General features: G+C 41.0%; 1 protein-coding gene across 2 annotated transcripts in view; it reads left to right on the forward strand.

Annotated features, from left to right (window-relative positions):
• Positions 1–17,646, forward strand: part of SLC9A9 (solute carrier family 9 member A9) — a 549,652-nt gene that overhangs the window by 238,826 nt on the left and 293,180 nt on the right. For both annotated transcript variants that reach the window (XM_026497205.4, XM_026497204.4), the window contains exons 7-8: positions 10,365–10,503; positions 14,932–15,037. In XM_026497205.4, coding sequence (XP_026352990.1) covers positions 10,365–10,503; positions 14,932–15,037 — 245 coding nt within the window. The remainder of the gene's footprint in view (positions 1–10,364; positions 10,504–14,931; positions 15,038–17,646) is intronic.

The raw sequence follows: 17,646 nt of genomic DNA on the forward strand, positions 1-17,646 counted from the left end.
TAGTGAATGCTCCATAGTAAGAATATAGGAAATAGTAAGTATTTGGAGTGCTGAATAAATATTGGAGCCCCTGATCCCCTTCTCCATTTCAACCTTGGGGATTAATATTTGGTCCTGCTTGTACCTGTTAATGATTATATTTTAATTTTAACTAGATTTCCATCTTTAGTGGCTATTAACCTACTTTTCTATATCTTTTTATATCTATTATGACTAAAAGTTTCACATATCACAGTACTCTTTGGAGCTAAGATTTCATTAGTGACGATTAAAGGAACTGAAAAGTAGGAGAAAGGGTTGAAATTCCCATTAGATCATAAGAATTAGTCTTTCTCTCTCTCTTTTAAATAGGCTCACAGTAGTGGGATTCAAATTCCCGTTTCTGCCTCAGAAAAGAAAGAAAGAAAACAAAATAAAAGAAGAGTATTTGCAAGTTACTTTTATCTTTAAGACTATCTCAAATTCACTTTCCTCTGAATATTAGGTATGAGAGAAAATTTCGCAAAGCCCACAGACTAATTCAATTTCTGACAAGACTTTTCAGACTAAATTGCAAAGTAATTTAAGATCTCCTTTCAAAGAAAATGCACACATAATTCATAACAAACCTCCTTTAACTCTTCTTCCCTTTTAACTGATTTTAAACTCAGGGCTCTCTTTGTCACCTTAAAGTTGGAACTTAATGGAGCAGAGCCACTTAGGAATCTGTCAAAGGCTTTATTCCGTGCTGAAATTTATAACTATTCTTGATGTCATTATCAGCCCAGCTCCAACCTAAATCATCGGTGCCTTCATTGTGTCCCCATTGCAGGACGGTACCGCTTCTTACTAAGTGCTTAGCCATTTCCAATGGCAGGATTTGGGTTAGCGCAGAAAGCCAAGCACCCAACATTCCTCTCCTGGTATTCCTGGAGGAAGTTGGAAAATAGGTAGTGAATCAATAACTCTTGGAGTGAGAGGTCCCTAGAGGCCACCTTATCCAACATGCAGTGCTTGGATTTTCTCTATAGCACCCTGAAAAGTAACTCTTTCATTCTATTCTTAAGTATTTCCTCACTACCCTTTCCTAGAGCCCATTTCCTTTTGTGTCAGATCTAAAATTTCAGAAATTTTGAAATCAAAAATAAATCTGAAATCTTTCTCCCTATGATGTTTTTACTTTTGGACTTTATCTTGCCTCTGGAAACCCCCAAAACGAGGCCAGTCCTTCCTCTGCATGACTACATTGCAAATGCTCACTGAAGCTATTTCTACTAAATTCATCTATCCTTTAAATTCTCCTCCTTCCTTCCATTTTCCTCTTTATCACCCTACTCCTTCTCCTGTGGTCTGCTGTGGTTTGTCAGGTCTCATTCAAATGATGGCATCTAGATTGATGAAGAGAGGCCTGGTCGGCCCCAGCCATTGAGGAATACATACAGTGGGACCATGCTATCTCCTATCCAACTTCTTCTGCTGTTATTGACATAGACTTCATAGGAAATATTCCATACTACAGCTCTCCCCGACCCCAAGGCCTCCAATGGCTGCCCTTTCACCCCTAGAAGACTATCCTAAGACCTCAAAATGGCCTGGAAGCTTCCATAAGACCTGTCCCCAATCCTACCTCCAGCCCTGTCTCCCACCATTCTCCCCTTGCTCATTTCCCTCCAGCCACGTTGCCTCCTTGCAGCAACTCAGATCCACTGAGCAAGCTCTGCTTCCGGGTCTAGAAAACTCTCTCCAGTTCTTTTGATTCAGGACTCCACTTAATAATCTTTCTCAGAAAAGCCTTTTCTGACTACCCCAACTAAAGCAGTTTCCCTGTCACTCTCTATCCCATCCCCTCATGATGCTTTATGTTTCTTTTCAACCTCTGTCATTAAATCATTTATTTATCTGCTTAGCTATTCTTCGTGGTTTTTTTTCTCCACTGGAATGTAAGAAACATGAGGTTAGAAGCTTTGTAGTGTTCCCTTCTAGATCTTTAGTGCCTAGAACAATATCTGCACATTGTAAGTGATTAAGAAGTATTTGATGATGGAGAAAATCAGTAAATTAAGCATGAGACTGTATTATTCTGGGGGCAGCTATGACAGACCAACTCATACTTCCCACAGAATTCCCCTTGTCTTTTTCTTTTGTACCAGATGTCAAAATGGCAAAATGATATTTGTCAAGGATTTGGAAAATCACACCTTCGTATGAATTTAGATCCTCAGGGAGCAAAGTCATTAACTAAATGGTCCTCCAGAAGCTGAAAGAGTTATTAATGTGCCCTCTGCAAACACGACTCTCTACCCTGCGGGGTTGTTGGCCCTTGGGAAGGTGAAACCTGATGGTTTTAACTCAGGTTCAGTGAACCTCTGGCCAGAACCTCTTATTATTAAGAGGCAGCTCTTCTAACCTCCTAGGGTGCCTGGAATGCCCCCAATTCCTGAAGTCATTATGTTTTACAGCAGGTCCTCTTGACAGAGCTTCATTGGCCTTTGGCAGAACATAAGCCAGAATAATGGGTGGGCAGATGCCAGAATGAATTCCAATGTGTACACACAATTCTTGGCCCCATAAAAATCAATTTCTTATTCATAATTAAGCAACTTCTTGAGAAAGGGCAGGTTGGTACGGTTATTAAAAGATAAATAATAGATAAGGATCCACTTGTGGTTTTTTAAGGACCAAAAAATTTTAAACACAAAATAGCATTGTAATTAGTTTTCCTCTACTTTGTTTCTTACCTGTGACACTCAGGGCCAACTAAACAGAGGAGCTTTTACAAATTTTCATTGCCCCTCTATGTTGTATTTCTCCTTAAAAATGTATCTTTAAGAGCAGAATGACAAAGCAACTCTAGATAGGGAGAAAAAATTTAGAAGCACCCTGATATAAAGGTCACAAGCTGTGTCATCCTGTGGGCCTTTTCCTGTTTGCCAAGTTGGGTTTAGGGAGCAAAGCTGAAAACAAAAGCTGATAAATGGCTCCATACTAAAAAGAGCAGCGGCTTTTCCCAGCAGTTAAGGCCACTTAACTAGCTTAATTGGCAACAGAATTAGCCTTATTTCCTTCAACCTCCCCACAATCTCTTTCACCTCATATTGGTATATAAAAGGAGTGGGGAAGGATGGGGTTGTTCTTGGAGAGACTACAGTGTTTGAGGTGTGAGGCTGTTCCCTCTGCTCATCGGGGTGCTTCCTCTATCCTAAGTCAAGTGGAAGGGACTCCGCAGGAAGGAATCATCCAAAGGCTGAGGCTACCTGCAAGAAGAGGCCTTGTCAGCTCATTTCCCAGTGGAGAAAACTACAGAGGGGCAAAGGCCCTCCCAAAACAGAGTAAAGGAAGGAAGTTCTTGGATGTGGTTCTAGGAGTGGGAGTACACAAGAACATGGGGCCTGGCCTAGAGATCTCTAAAAGGAATCAGCTGTAATGGTCTGTGTCATCAGGACCTGATGGCTCCCTGGTTTGGTGTGTTTAGGAAGTGGCCAAGGTGAACACACCTGGCACAGTGGCCCATGGCTCAATTAAGGGGATTGGAGGTCAAAAGAAGGATGAGAGCCATGATGCTGCCCAAATGGCCTTAGATCCAAGCCACAGAAAAGGGCTGGGATGGTACATAGCTGGCAGGGTAGAGGGAAAATTGGTCCCTGTGAGGGGATTCTCAGCAAAATAGATGTGCTACCATGTCAGCAGAGGTCTCTAAAAGAGGGATTGAGCAAAAAGCTTGGTCCCCCATCCCTCCTCTATGCCTCCAACACCAGGGGACACTGGTGCCCAGAAGAGAGTTGGAGGAACACCTCTTCTACCTCTCCTCCCTTCCAAGTCATCCTGCCTGCTGCCCTATAATCTGCAGGGGGAAGAAGAATCCTGCTTTGAAGATTTAGTTTTTAAGCGAGACTGTACCAAGTCTTAATAACTGAAAAGAATTGAATAATGGAATTTGGCTAAGACATCATTAATGGAATTACATACCCACACAAAGGATTTGATGTAGTACAGCTGGAAGCAGTAATTGGAAAAAAATAAACTACTTCATATATATATCCCAACTAATCAGGAATTCTATAATTAACTGGTGTCAGCAGTTAGAAATTTTTTGTTAGGGATTAAAGATTTGGCAGAGAAAATGGTAGGTCCTTTGGTACATCATTGGCTATAGTAGTCATTTTCTCATTTTTTTCTTTAATGATTACATTAATAAATATTATGAAAGGGATACAATGTGTTTGTTTAATATTTTCCTTGTGAAAGTTTTTGAGTGACATTAATTTCTTGTTAACAAAAGAATTGAGACTATACTGGGGGCTAGGAGAAGCAGGTTGTCCCAGTCAGGCACCCAGGATGGAGAATAGACTGGGAGCTGGGAGGACCAATGGAAGAATAGCTCCGTTGTTGGGTATTTTAAGTGAATAAGTGTGAGGCAAAATATTTTAGCAGTAGCAGTGAAAAATAACAAAGTGGATGGTGTTAGAAATCAGGTGATCTTGAGAAAGATTGTAAGAACCAGGACAGAGAAGACTGGGTAGGATCCAAAAATGGGAAGGAAGCCAGAGTCATGAGTCCTGGAGGGGATGGCATTGGTGGCAGTAATGGTAGTACCATTTATAGAACACTTTCCCTGAATTATATCATTTTCACTTCCAGCATAATTGCAATACCTTCTCTTCATCCTCCTTTTCTTCTTCTTGCTCTCTCCTTCTTGTTCTTCATCCCTAGCATTTATTGAGCTAATGGTGTCATACACCATTCCACAAAAAACAATCTGTAAGATCAAACAGTCCCTTACACTCTGTGATCCTAGACCATTGACCAGTCCAGTCAAGGTGCAAGAGAGACAGGTGATGACATCTCAGTTCTGTTTCAGTTGACGTGCTGATTGGACAGCTAGTTTGAGATACTCGTTTTAGAAGTAAACCAAACTCTCAGTTCAAAAGAGAGAAAAAGAGACAGAAAGGAAGGGGGAGGAGCAGGAGGAAGAATGGGTTATTTGAAGAAGGATGATTTACTTAAGAAATGCTTATCTACTTCTTACAACGTTACATGTGCCATTTCAAGTGCTTTATAAACATTATTTCATCAAATTCTTGTAGCAACTTATTTGATAGTTATTATTGTTATCATCCTCATTTTATAGGAAACTGAGGTGCATATAAATTAAGTAACGTGTTCAAGGTCACACAGGCAGTAAGTGGCAGAACTGAGATTTTGAACCCAGATCCCAGATTCAGATTCTATGCTCTTAATACTACCTAAGCTGCCAGGTGAGTTCCCTGAAGGAACATCATAAAGATTAAATAATGGGTTGTTGAGAGACACCAGATTTGCAATCCTGTCTGTGAATCTTAAATGGTACAGTGAGCAACATGATCCTTATTCATGTTGCTTTCATCAAAGGAATTTAGGATATTTCATCCATTTCAAAATTTTTGAATAAAAGATGCTGCACACACTTATTTCTGAGAAAGGATACAATATACTATCATCAAACTCGTTTTTGCTGAATAATCTATTCCTGAATAGAATGAATCAATAACCTGGACTTATTTCCAACTTATGAGATGAATATTTAAACACCACTATGTATTTCTGCTCATATCATTTTCAAGGATATTGGTTTCATCTAACTCAAATATTCTTTCCAGAAATATGGGGATCGTTGGGGCGCCTGGGTGGCACAGCAGTTAAGCGTCTGCCTTTGGCTCAGGGCGTGATCCTGCCGTTGTGGGATCGAGCCCCACATCAGGCTCCTCTGCTGTGAGCCTGCTTCTTCCTCTCCCACTCCCCCTGCTTGTGTTTCCTCTCTCGCTGGCTGTCTCTATCTCTGTCAAATAAATAAATAAAATCTTTTGAAAAAAAAATTCAGAAATATGGGGATCGTAGATCCATCTTTACCAGCTTGTGTTATAAACAGTGCCTCTTCAGAGTAGTGCCCCAGAGAACAAACACCACACAGGTTAGCAGAAGTCTAATTCTTCTTCTTCTCCTCTCTCCTTTCCAATGTTTGCATCTACAAATGGTCCAAGCATGTCCCTCAGTGCAGGGGAGGAAATGTTTTCTTTTTAAGTCCAAAGGGCTGAAACTGCTGGAACATGCTATTGCTTCCTCTCTTGGGTTGAAGTTGGAAAGGTCTACATATGCTACTCAAACCCTTGTTTGTTTCCAGAAAGCACCTTCTGCAGCTTCTGCCCTACAATCCATAGGCTTAGTGTTGTAGCTGAAAACCAGAGCCCAAAGAGATGCCTCCCTCACCAGGATTTAGAGCCCAGAGGAAGAACTTCCTAAAATCCTGGCAATCAGGAGAGATGCAACCTCCCCTACTTTTCTTACCTGCTCTCTTTACCGCACCCCTCACCAGAAGCCAGGGGGCTTTGCCTACAGAACATCCAGTAGGGGTGCCACTTAACTAGGGCTGATGCAACTTAAGCTCAGGCTCCTTACCTGTTCTTGTCCTGAGACAGATCCCTACCCAGACTGCCGAGGATGTCCCTTTCTTTGTGGATCCATGGAGTGAAGAGCTCTGCAATGAACAGAACAGTTGTTTAGCCTCACTTCAATGGCCATGTCCTCCCTGAGATCCTTCTGTTCCCATGGAAAAGTGACTAGTTCCTTGCAGTGACCGGGAAGTCTGGTGTGCCAGAAGGGGAGCCACACCCAATTTCTGTGTATTTGGAGCTGGGGCCTGGCTCAGCCACTGCACTCTGTTCTGTCATTGTGAGGTTTGTGGAAGTTCTTAGCAGAATGGTGATGATGGTGGTGATGATCGTCAGCATTCAGTGAGTATTTATTTTTCATGCACATAATCAGCACTCAATGAATGGCCCTACAGTCCACAAGATAAATATACAGGTTTTAAATGTACCTCATATCCTCATGCATTTCTGGGAGATAAGTACTATTAATATTTCCATTTTACAGACTTTGAAACTGAGGCTGAGCATGATGAAATAACTTGCCCAAGGCCATGGAGCCAATAAGGGTCAGATCTCCAAAGCTCAAGAGTTTCAAGTATCACCTTCAGTTTGGGTTGATGAACTTAAAAGCCCCCACAGTGTAAATATATAGTCATTGCTTAATAAAGGAAATCTTGTAGATGATAATTCATTTCCAGACTAGCTTTTGCAGACCTCCTTCTTTCCTTTCTACTTTCCAGTCATCCTGCCTTTATTTCATTCACCTTTATTTGGCCTGCCACGTGCCAGGTACCAGTCTGTGTCCTAGGCATACAAAGAGGACCAAGACCCAGACCAGGCCCAGCAAAGCTCAAGTCCAGGAGCCAGGCCTGAAAGCAGATTCCCATGAGAAGCCCCAAGTCTTGCCACCTAATGAGATGAGGAAGAGGGTGCTGTCACCCCATACAGTCCAATCTGCTCTATCCTTGCACACAGGAAGGTGCTGCCCATGTTCCATCCAGGGATGAAATTAAAGGTTCCGGTACCTGGACTTCATTTACAATTGGCACAGCACTTACTCAGTCAGCCTGATTTGGGTTCCTGTTTTTCCTGTTCTCCTCCCAACAAGATCACTTTCTGAAGGAAGAAACAAAAAATCTGCATTTTGAACTCCATAGCTCTATGATCTTAAGTTCTCTGACTCTTAGTTTCTTTGTTTTATAAAAAAAGAAAAGATAGATAAAGAGGGATAAAAATACCTGCCCTGTTTACCTGGAAAAAAATGTTATAGGATCAGATGAAGTTTAATGCAGGCCTAAAGGGAACAAAATGTTATGTAAATGTGAGGACTTTTGCATATGTTTAACGTGAAATTTAAAGCTAAGTGACACCATCTACCTATCTCTACCTCCATAGGTGCCCACATACATGGTCCCTGTGTTCCAGCCATAACTATGTAGTTCTGCTTTGAAGTGTCCTCAACTCATCTGCCTTCTTGCCTTTGCTTACACTCTTTCTACTGCCTGAAGTACCCTCTTCCCATCACTGTTGATTTGCTTCCTTCCTCAAATGCCATCTCCTCTCATCTAAAATAATGACTCTTGCCTCATTTGCACCATTAAATGTTACATATCTCTCAAAAAATCATACAATGCCATGACTAGAGCTAGTTATCATCTACATCCTGTGCCTAGATTCGTCTTGTATATGTTCAACCAAATGTTTGTTGACTCAAATTCTGCTTCTCTTCTCTATGCCCTTTCCTGCCTGCCCCCGACACCCTACAGCTAATGCACCACCAGGTCCTTAGTGGGTTCCCAGTGCTTACATCCTGCAGAGCTTTAGGGGCAGTATATTCAACAGACAAGTCTTCATAAGTCAAGGGAAGTTAAGCTTTTCCCTTAAGTTAAATTAAACATCAGAGAAGAAATATATGAAGTTTGCCTATACCCTCCTGGGTGGGGATCAGAGCCCAGGAAGAGAATGTCTCCCAGAATGCAGACTGAGAACTAGGGGGGCTACCCAGATGATTGTAGGTGACACACAGGTGAACTTTTCATCAAATGTAATAGTTACATAATCTCATAGGTATTAAGAAGAAAGAAAATTAGCACATCCAAGCTGACTTCGAAAACATTCTTTAATAAAAGCTCTTGTGTTTGAATAAAAATGAGTTGATTTAAAGAAAAACATTACATTAATAATGGAAGTAACATTACATAATGATATGGCCAAATGATGTGATAATGGCACTCCAAGGTCAAGAAGTGTAAGGACAGAGAAAATACTTTCTGGAGGGTGGAGGTAGAAATAGGGATGAAGAGGTACCAGTTCTATGGATCAGATCTATTGGTAGCCTCAGGAATTAACAGAATTATTCACAGAGCTGTGTTACTATGCAAAACTCTTTTTTTGAAAAGCAGAATGCAAATAGAATGTTTTCTTATCATGACATTCCTTCTTTGGAATGAAGAAATATGCTGGTGAATGTCAACTCACACATCAAGCTTTGCAGAGTTGGGCACCAACTTTCATAATGGCCATGGGGTTATACACCCATTCTCAGGACTGTCAGATACAAAGGACCTAAGTATGGGTTTGCTTTTTCATTTTTTTCTGCAAAACACAATACTTTACAAAAAGAAAACACTTCAAAGGCAATCCTTTTCTCACATACATTTCAAGGGCTCCATTTGAGATCCACATTCATCTTCCTTATCCAATTACATGATCAAAGTAGAAGTGTTTGGCCTACTTTAGGGGTTTAAAGACATCCAGGGAAAAACTAAGAGCATTGAAAACTACCTTTTTTAAGCCACACATCTTCCTATAGAATAACTGGAATCTCCCCAACCCCCATAACTAGTCTCTAGATACAGAAAGTCAAATCAGATAGTTAACATGCTCTAATCATTCAAACCATGAAAGATTCAGTTACATTTCTGTAAAATCCGATCTAATCTCATCAGTGTGTCTAGTATACTTATTGCTCTCTATACTGCTACAAAGTCCCTTCCAGAACCTATTATAAAACTCTTGATTTTCCTGATTAGTCTTAAAGACCTCATAATTAAAATAAAAACTATTTAAAAAAAATAAAATGTTACTTCATTTGTCTCCCCACAGCTACTGGTTCTAGCACATCTGTTCATTTTAATGCTACAACATGGAGTTCATATTTCCTAAAATAGGATGTACCTTGTCCTTCATATTAATGCTCTGGGATTTGAGGCCCTGGCTAAAAAAAAAAAAAAAAAAAAAAAAAAGCAAATGTGGTGTACTCAAAAATGTTTAAGTGAACAGACTGCCTATTGGTGGATTGATTTTTCTGTATGGAAATAAATCTGTTGACAGCCACCAGAATTGGGGTATAAAACATGACCTTGGGCAGCTGCTGCCATTTGTTTCGGTGGGAAAATGAGGGTTTGGCTCTCCCCAGGGGTTAATACTGTGATGTTCTAAGCATCGTCTAGGCTCTGTTTCTGAAGGGTTACACTGGAGAGGAGGAATGCTTTGTGGTTTATGACAAGATCACAGCAGAATATTTTGTGCACGCTGTGATTTGTATTGCCCATTTGTGCACAGGCCATAAAAGTGCACTTTTTATCAGGAGCATTTGTGAATATATAACAGCACTGAAGACATATGGCCACTAAATAATTCACAGTTATCTATCTCCTCAGCAGATTCCTTATACACCTACCATGTTTTAATGCCTAGTTTGCTCAGAAACAATATTCTTTATGACCCTTCCAATATAAAAATGTTTACTGACTGGCAGCAATATATGGATACCATGGGATTGGGCTGTAAGGAAAGGAAAATCTCTCTACTTTCTCTACCTCTCCCTGTCCTCATCTGTTTCTCCTGAACTCTTCCAACCAGGACCTAACCTCACAGGAGAAGATACCCTCCTCAAATGTGGGTGCTAACTTCTGACTTCTGGTATTTGGGCTATAAGAGAGAAGTCACTGACTAACATTCGCCCTCTTTTCTTTCCAGTTCTATATCCATTTACAGCCCCAAGGAGAATCCAAACGCATTTGATGCTGCAGCATTCTTCCAGTCCGTGGGGAATTTCCTGGGGATCTTCGCCGGCTCATTTGCAATGGGGTCTGCATATGCTGTTGTCACCGCACTGATATCCTTTGTATGTGTGCGTGGAAAGCTGGGGACTGTTAAGAGCATCAATGTGGAATGTATCTGAGGTTGCACAACCTCCAGGCCAAGAAAGAAGTGGCTAGACAGTCTAGTTCAAGTGTGATACAATGCCACTGGAGCCATCTTAGTTCTGAGTCATCCTTGAGGCATAGATTGGTAGCAACGGCAGAGGGGACCAGGATCTTTTTTTGTCCAAGGCCTATTCTAGCACTATTGATACTATCTGACCCCAAGATAGCAACAGTCTTAAAAAACTGCCATGTAGGAAAATAGGTGAGCATGGGACATCAGGATTGCCTATATTAGGATCAAGAGGAAGAACTGAAGATCCAAGGTCAGGAATAAGACAGGATTGACTGGGAGTGATTAACTGGGTATTCTCTTCTTCCTTTTCAAACTTCTTTCAACCACTAGCTCATAGGACTGGCCAACTCAAAGATCACTGTGGGTTTAAACAAATGTCCTTAGTGATTTTATAGAAAGGGATGTGCAAGCAGGGCAGAAATGACATGTTTGCCATATCTGGGCAGTTGTGTCATCTCATTCCCTCTTTTGCAACAGTGCAGTGGGAGAATGGGCAGAGTTCCTAGAGAATTTGAGCCAGGGAATGAAGCTGGTCTAGTGAGCTGTTCAGTCAGAGCAGTTGGATGGAGCAAAAGTAAGTCAGAGTTGAGGAAGAAAGCCAGAAAGCCAGTGTCAAGTGTGAGGGCTTAACAGAGGCCATAAAAAGAGGCAGAACAAAAGATCAAGGACCAAAGACCTTGGGGAATAGAGAAAGAAGAAGGGTGCAAGATATGTCAGGGATCTAGCAAAGAAAGCAACACATTGGGTACTTTTTCATGGGGACTGACCCAGTGAATCTCTATTCACGGAGCAGCTGCTAAAAAGCTAGTTTCTACTAAGGCTTTCTAACATGAGTCAGAAGATGAATCAAATATGGGTTCTGCCTTCAATTAGTAACAAACTTGGAAAGACAAGTTCTACAATAAGAGTTCTATCCAACTTATTAGGACTCAAAAATTCAAATGTGGATGAGTTCATTGTTTCTGAAATAGTCCAATAGACTCTTGACCAGCCTTATAATTCTAAAAAATAATGTGAAAAGCAATATTTACATGCAGACAGGGATGTAGGCTTGGCCTGAAGTATAGATAGTATATAGATAAAGGCTATGTGATAAGTGATTCAGGAGAAAACCAGCATTCATTAAAATGTGGGGATGGGATTGAGAGGACTAGAGGGCTCAGGCTGGTAAGCAGTGGAAGATGAGGAGACACAAGTGATTGGACTCACCCTGTGGTGTCTCTTGGAGTGTTATTCTAAGGAGTCTGAGCTTTTGTCTGTAGTCTGCAATTAGCTACTGAAGGTTTCTGCTCAAGAGAGTGACATGCTGAAAGTCCTGTTTTTAAACAATAAATGAGGAACTGGTTCATAGGATGAGTCAAAAAAGGATTAGAATCAAGAGAAACTGTGATGATGAACTATGGAAGAAACATAAAGGAGAATAATGTTTAGAAGAATCTCTAGGATTTAATGATTGGAAGAGGAGAGATTCAAAGGCCACTCCACAATTTTGTCCTGGAAACCCTAGAGAGCGTCAACTCCTTTGACAAAGAAATAAAGTAACTCAGAAAAGGCAGGGCTGATCTCTAATAAAAATAATGATTAATAATCTAATGATTAATATCAGTACTCATGATACGTAAGGCCTTTACTATTTGTTTTACACGCTATACCTCATTGACCCTGATGATGACCATATCATGCAGATATTATTTTTATTGAATACTGAAGCTTAGAAAGGGTAAGGTATTACCCAGCATCATACAGCTTGTAAGTGTAAGAGCCAAACTTCAAACCCAGAGCTTGAAACCAAGAGACAGACCATACTTTTGATCTTTATTGCCTCTTGATTATTAAGTGGAATTATGATGGAGGCCACATGTTGTTTTACATAAGTAATGGCAATGGTGATAGCAACATTTCATGAATGTCTAGCATGTGCTAAGGCCTTTGTGTATCTCCTCATTTGAATCAACCCTGTAAGATAGGCTATTATTATTATCCTCACTCTACCATGAGGAAACTGAGGCTCAAGAAGGTTAAGTAGCTACTCTGGGCAACATATCAGTAATAGCCAACACAATTATTATTAGTGTAACATTTGTTAAGAACTTTACCATTTGTCAGCCATTGTCATTAGCATTTTACTAATGGATTTTCTCATATAGCTTTTTTAAAAACACTGGAAGGAAGATACTGTTATTATCTCAATTTTACAGCTAAAGAAACTGACACATAAAGGTTAAACAACTTGTCTAAAGCCATACAGCTGAGACATTTCAGGGCTGGGATTTTAAACCCACACTTTTTGGCTCCAGAGCCTGCTCTAGGTGGAAAAGATGAAATTGGAACACTTTTCTGCTTGATGTGAAGGGAATGTATGGACACATAAGTAAACAAGTTGGTAGGAAAAGCAAGAAAAACTCCTAGAGATTAGAAGTCTGCCATGAGATTGGATCAGACCTGGAAAAAATGGTGGAGAGATAGAAGAGCCAAGGGCTCAGTCTCAGTGGGAGGATCTGTCACGCTGCACCTGCCTCTCACAAACTCAGGCTGCGAAGGAGACAGGTGCACAGTCTTTCCCTCCACCATAATGAGCCTTGATACCTTGTCCATAATGAGGTGATACTCCTCAGGGGTAAGCCCCTGGGCTCTATGCTAGCTTGGATCTTGACTCAAAACTAAACTACCTTCTGGAGAAGGTTGAAAGAGATGAATGTCCTATGTCCACTTGCTATTCTGTTACTCAAAGTGGCCTAAGCCTTCTCCACAACAAATTAAAAGAGGAAATTCAGAGGAACACACCCCACTAAAAGCAAAGCCTGTCCTCCGAGTAATAAGAGGGAATGCTGAAAGGGTCAAAGGGCACCCTATATTTTCTCCCAGATAAAGAATTGTTTCCAGATGCTTACTGAATCAATGTCCGAGAAAGATGTATTCCAAAACAAATTAACTTAAATCACATTAATAGAAAAGTGTACATATTCCTTGTTGCATATCTGGTACTCTTTTGAGTGCTTAACACATAATAACTGGTGCATATACCTAGGAGGTAGGTTGCATGATTACCTCCATTTTCAGACGGGGAAACCAAGGCAGAATTGGTCAAGGGACACGTTGAAGCTGATACGGAGAAGTAGGATTGGCTTCCAGAGGCTACATTCCCAACCTTGATGTCATTCTGCTTCTTGGCATTTTGTGCTTTCTAAAATTTTGCAAAACATTTTACAGATACTTCATCTCATTTTACTCTCCGTACTTGGGTGAGTAGGTATTATTCTCATTTCTCATTGACAATTCACATAGGATAGAAATGAGGCTCAGAGAGGTTAATATATTGCTCAGAAATCACACAGCCAGTGACTAGCAGAGCCAAGACTCAGACCTGGATCTTCCCCAGGGATCAGCTTTTTGCTTCCCTGCCCTACTGCTAAACATTTCTTAATGTAGAATCTCTTTAGATTTTTGTCCTGAAGCATAAAAATGCAACATACCATCTCCTTATTTGTCAGGGCATTTTCTTTCTTTCTTTCTTTCTTTCTTTCTTTCTTTCTTTCTTTCTTTCTTTCTTTTTTTTTTTTTTTTTTGCATAACTGTGGGCACAGTTGCAATGTAACCATTTTCCATCGATTACATATTCCTAATCATCTTCCCATAACCCATTCTCTGCATGATTTGGATCACTCTGCCCTTGCTCTATGTGCAGTTTATAGGCTATTGACCAAGTGTCATCCCAGCCAAAATGAACCATTGCCTGCCAAAGGGCTGCTTGCCTGACCTAGAAATAATATACCTTTTCCTCTATCCTACTTATACTAAGATGGCGTGGGTAGTTTCCCTATCACTGAACATAAACGTTCCTCCTGATCCTATTTCCATCCCCAAGAGAGGAGATTTTAAGGGGATCTGTCCACAGACTCTCACTCCCCAGGGAGCAGTGGCCTCGTTTGATGCTGACGCACTTGCAGCACGTCACCTAGCCTCGCTGTCCATGGTTTTGTTTTCCCTGATCTGCTGCCATCATTCCCTGAGGGGCATGCCCCAAGGGCCAACGCCAAATTCAAGAGGTTTTGTACCCACGCTTAGCTGATTTTATCTTCTTACTAAGACACCTTTTTAAAATCTGAACACAGGTTTGCATTTTTACTGGAGTGTTCAGCTCCCAACGGAGCATGGAATTCATGCTGGCCTTCAAAGCCATCTCAACAAAAGGTATAGCCTCCCAGTCAGGTCTGAAATCAGTTCTCTTACTCTAGAACTGTCTCAACCAGGTTAGGTTTCCTCAGCCAAGGAGGAGATTTAGCTGTAAAAGCATTTGTTGTTTTCCTTAACATGTCTTTGTCACTTGACCAAATTTACCAAACTCTGTGAGTTCCCTATGCTGGAAACCGGCCTGTTTTTCCTCCTGTCTTGGAGCGCCTTCCTGTCTGCAGAGGCTGCCGGCCTGACAGGTCAGTGCTTCACTGGGCGCGGCACACGTGGACGTGTGAGCCGTGTGTGCCGTGTGTGTGCTCCCAGAACGACCCCTTCCTGACGCAGCAGGACGTGAAATGGACTCTCTCGTATAGGGGTCTGTGTCTGAATCAGCCTTTCCTGGGTACCCTGAGGAGAAAAAAAATAATCACTTATCCATTTTGTACACAACAGCTTAACGGAAAGTCTCCAAAATGACATTTCCTCTTCTCTCTTTGCGGTTAGGAGGGGGTGTTAAAATCAACAAATGGCTGATATATAGAGGTGATGGATGACTTTACAAATGGCAGTCTACTCTGGGTGCAAAGGGACACACAGCTGCCTCGCAGAAAAGGGTGGTGGTTTTCCGTTGGCTGCTCATGGCAAGTACCCTTGGAAGCAGCCTCTCTGGGGTGCGCACGTTTCCATACACATCAGTGTTGAGAATCCTTGCATACAAAAAACAAAGAGCTAATGTGGCGGTGCCGCAGTTTAAAATCTCTTACCATAGAAAGTCTATATATAGAATCTCTGAGGTGGAGCAGTTAATAGAGAAAGGGGCAGTCCCTAATGTCCCAAGGGCCATGGATCCTGTAATCTGGATTCAGCAATTAGATTGCCTTTCTGCAACAGCGAGGATTTGTGCTTGGATAGCTGCAACGATTGGGTGCTTTTCTGTGTAGAAGAATCACTGTGGCTCTGAGCAAAATGTCAAAGCTGTTTCTTTCCTTTGGCCTAGTTCCCTGCTTCTCCCAGGTTTCAATCCTGGATCCCTTGCTGCTGGCTACTGTCATCTTAATTGACATTCAAGTGTGAGACTCACCTCCCCTGTCCCCCAAGTATTAACTGGTAATGAGGCATGATTCTCTGGGTATTTGCATTTTGTTAGGTGGTCCTTTAAGTCTAAATAATAATAATAGAAGTTGACAGATATTGAAGGTGTACCATGAGCCAAGTGCTAGATAACCGCATTTCATGGACGTTCTTATTAATTCACAGAAAGACTCAAAGTTAGGGCCTACACCCAGGACACTAAGCCAACAGTAAGTTGTGGAGCTGGGATTTAAAACTAGGAGATCTGATTCCAGAGCTGGGCTCTTGAGAGCCAAGCATTGCTGTCTTGAATGAAACTATGTCTATGGACTATCAGGCAAGCCCTCATGAGGAGGAAGATACTTGGGGTCTCAGGAGCCTGCCTGGTCCACTTGCTCATAGACTGGTTTTGGCCCTCCTGTGAAAACCATGGCAAATCTTTCTTGTAATGATAACCTGTCCTACTGCAGAGTCACAGGGATCAAGCTATTCCCACAGGCCTTGAAGGCATCTGTTGCTGATGCGGAAAGCTTCCTGCCAGTTCTTAGGATACTATATTAAGGCTACATTACCAGAGTGCACCCTAAGGGGAACTTGTATCCAAATCATTGCAATACAATGTCTGTTAATGTTAGTTCCTTCCCTTGTTATTAGGGAGGTTGCTGAAGAGCTTAATCATTCCAGAGAAAAAGAACTGTCCCTTAAATGAAATAATGAAGGTAAAAAAAATTGTATCAGCCATTCAAAATAATTTTGGTTCCCTTTCCTCCAGATTCTATGCCTTTTCAGCACTCAACATTTGTAAAATAATGTAGGTAATGTTAACAATAAGAATACATATTTGACCTTCTAGAAAGGTAAAGAAGTATCTTAACTCACCTGATATTTTTTAGTCTATCTTTGAACATTATAATAAACACACACACACACACACACACACACACACACACACACCAATACCTAAAAATTGTTTATTTTTATGTGTTAAAATTCTTTCTATTTCCTGGTCCATTTCAGCAAGATCTTGTTTTATTAACTATTTAAAGATTACAGTCCATGTGTAAATTGCTAGTTTATCTGTACCTTGCTCTTTTGCCACCCTTTTCAACCTGATATCCTTATTGGATGCCATGCAGACCTCCTCTAGGGAGTAAGCTTCATGGGATGGGTGAATATAGGTGTGGGCCTCAGTAGCAGAAAGACCAAAAGTCCATGGCTGCACCCAAGGGCACACTCACTCCAGAGCAGTACTTCAGATTAAGCAATGTGCCCTTTAGGCATTTGATACAAACCAAACTCTAGGTGTAAGCCTATTCTACTGCCAAATACCAAGCCTGCTTTGTCTAAATTACTTGTGTTTGTTTGTTTATTATTTAATCCTTGCCTATTTCCAAATTGGATTTGAGACAACTCATAACATGAGCCATACATATCATGGGACCATTTAGTTGAGTAAATACTCAAGTGCTTTGGGATAGTTTTTCTGCAAAATTAGACAGCTGTTCATTGCTGTGGTTTGGCAATAAATATAGCTCTGAGCTTTCTGGCAGCCAAAGTCAAAAGGGAAACATGATGAGTTATATAGGAATAATACAGTATTATAAAAGGAAATCATACTTATTTATAAAAATGGGCAAACTTCTTTTTTGGTACTAAAATTTTAGGGGAATTTATCACATGTATCCTTGTATAAGGGACCTTTGAACACTGTAATGGGCAATATATTTAATAATAGTTTTAGGGAAGATGGAGATACACTCTTCATGAAGTCATCTCTCATATTAACCTTCAAAGA

This window comes from Ursus arctos, unplaced genomic scaffold (assembly GCF_023065955.2).
Source record: "Ursus arctos isolate Adak ecotype North America unplaced genomic scaffold, UrsArc2.0 scaffold_20, whole genome shotgun sequence".
NCBI classification, from domain to species: Eukaryota; Metazoa; Chordata; class Mammalia; order Carnivora; family Ursidae; genus Ursus; species Ursus arctos.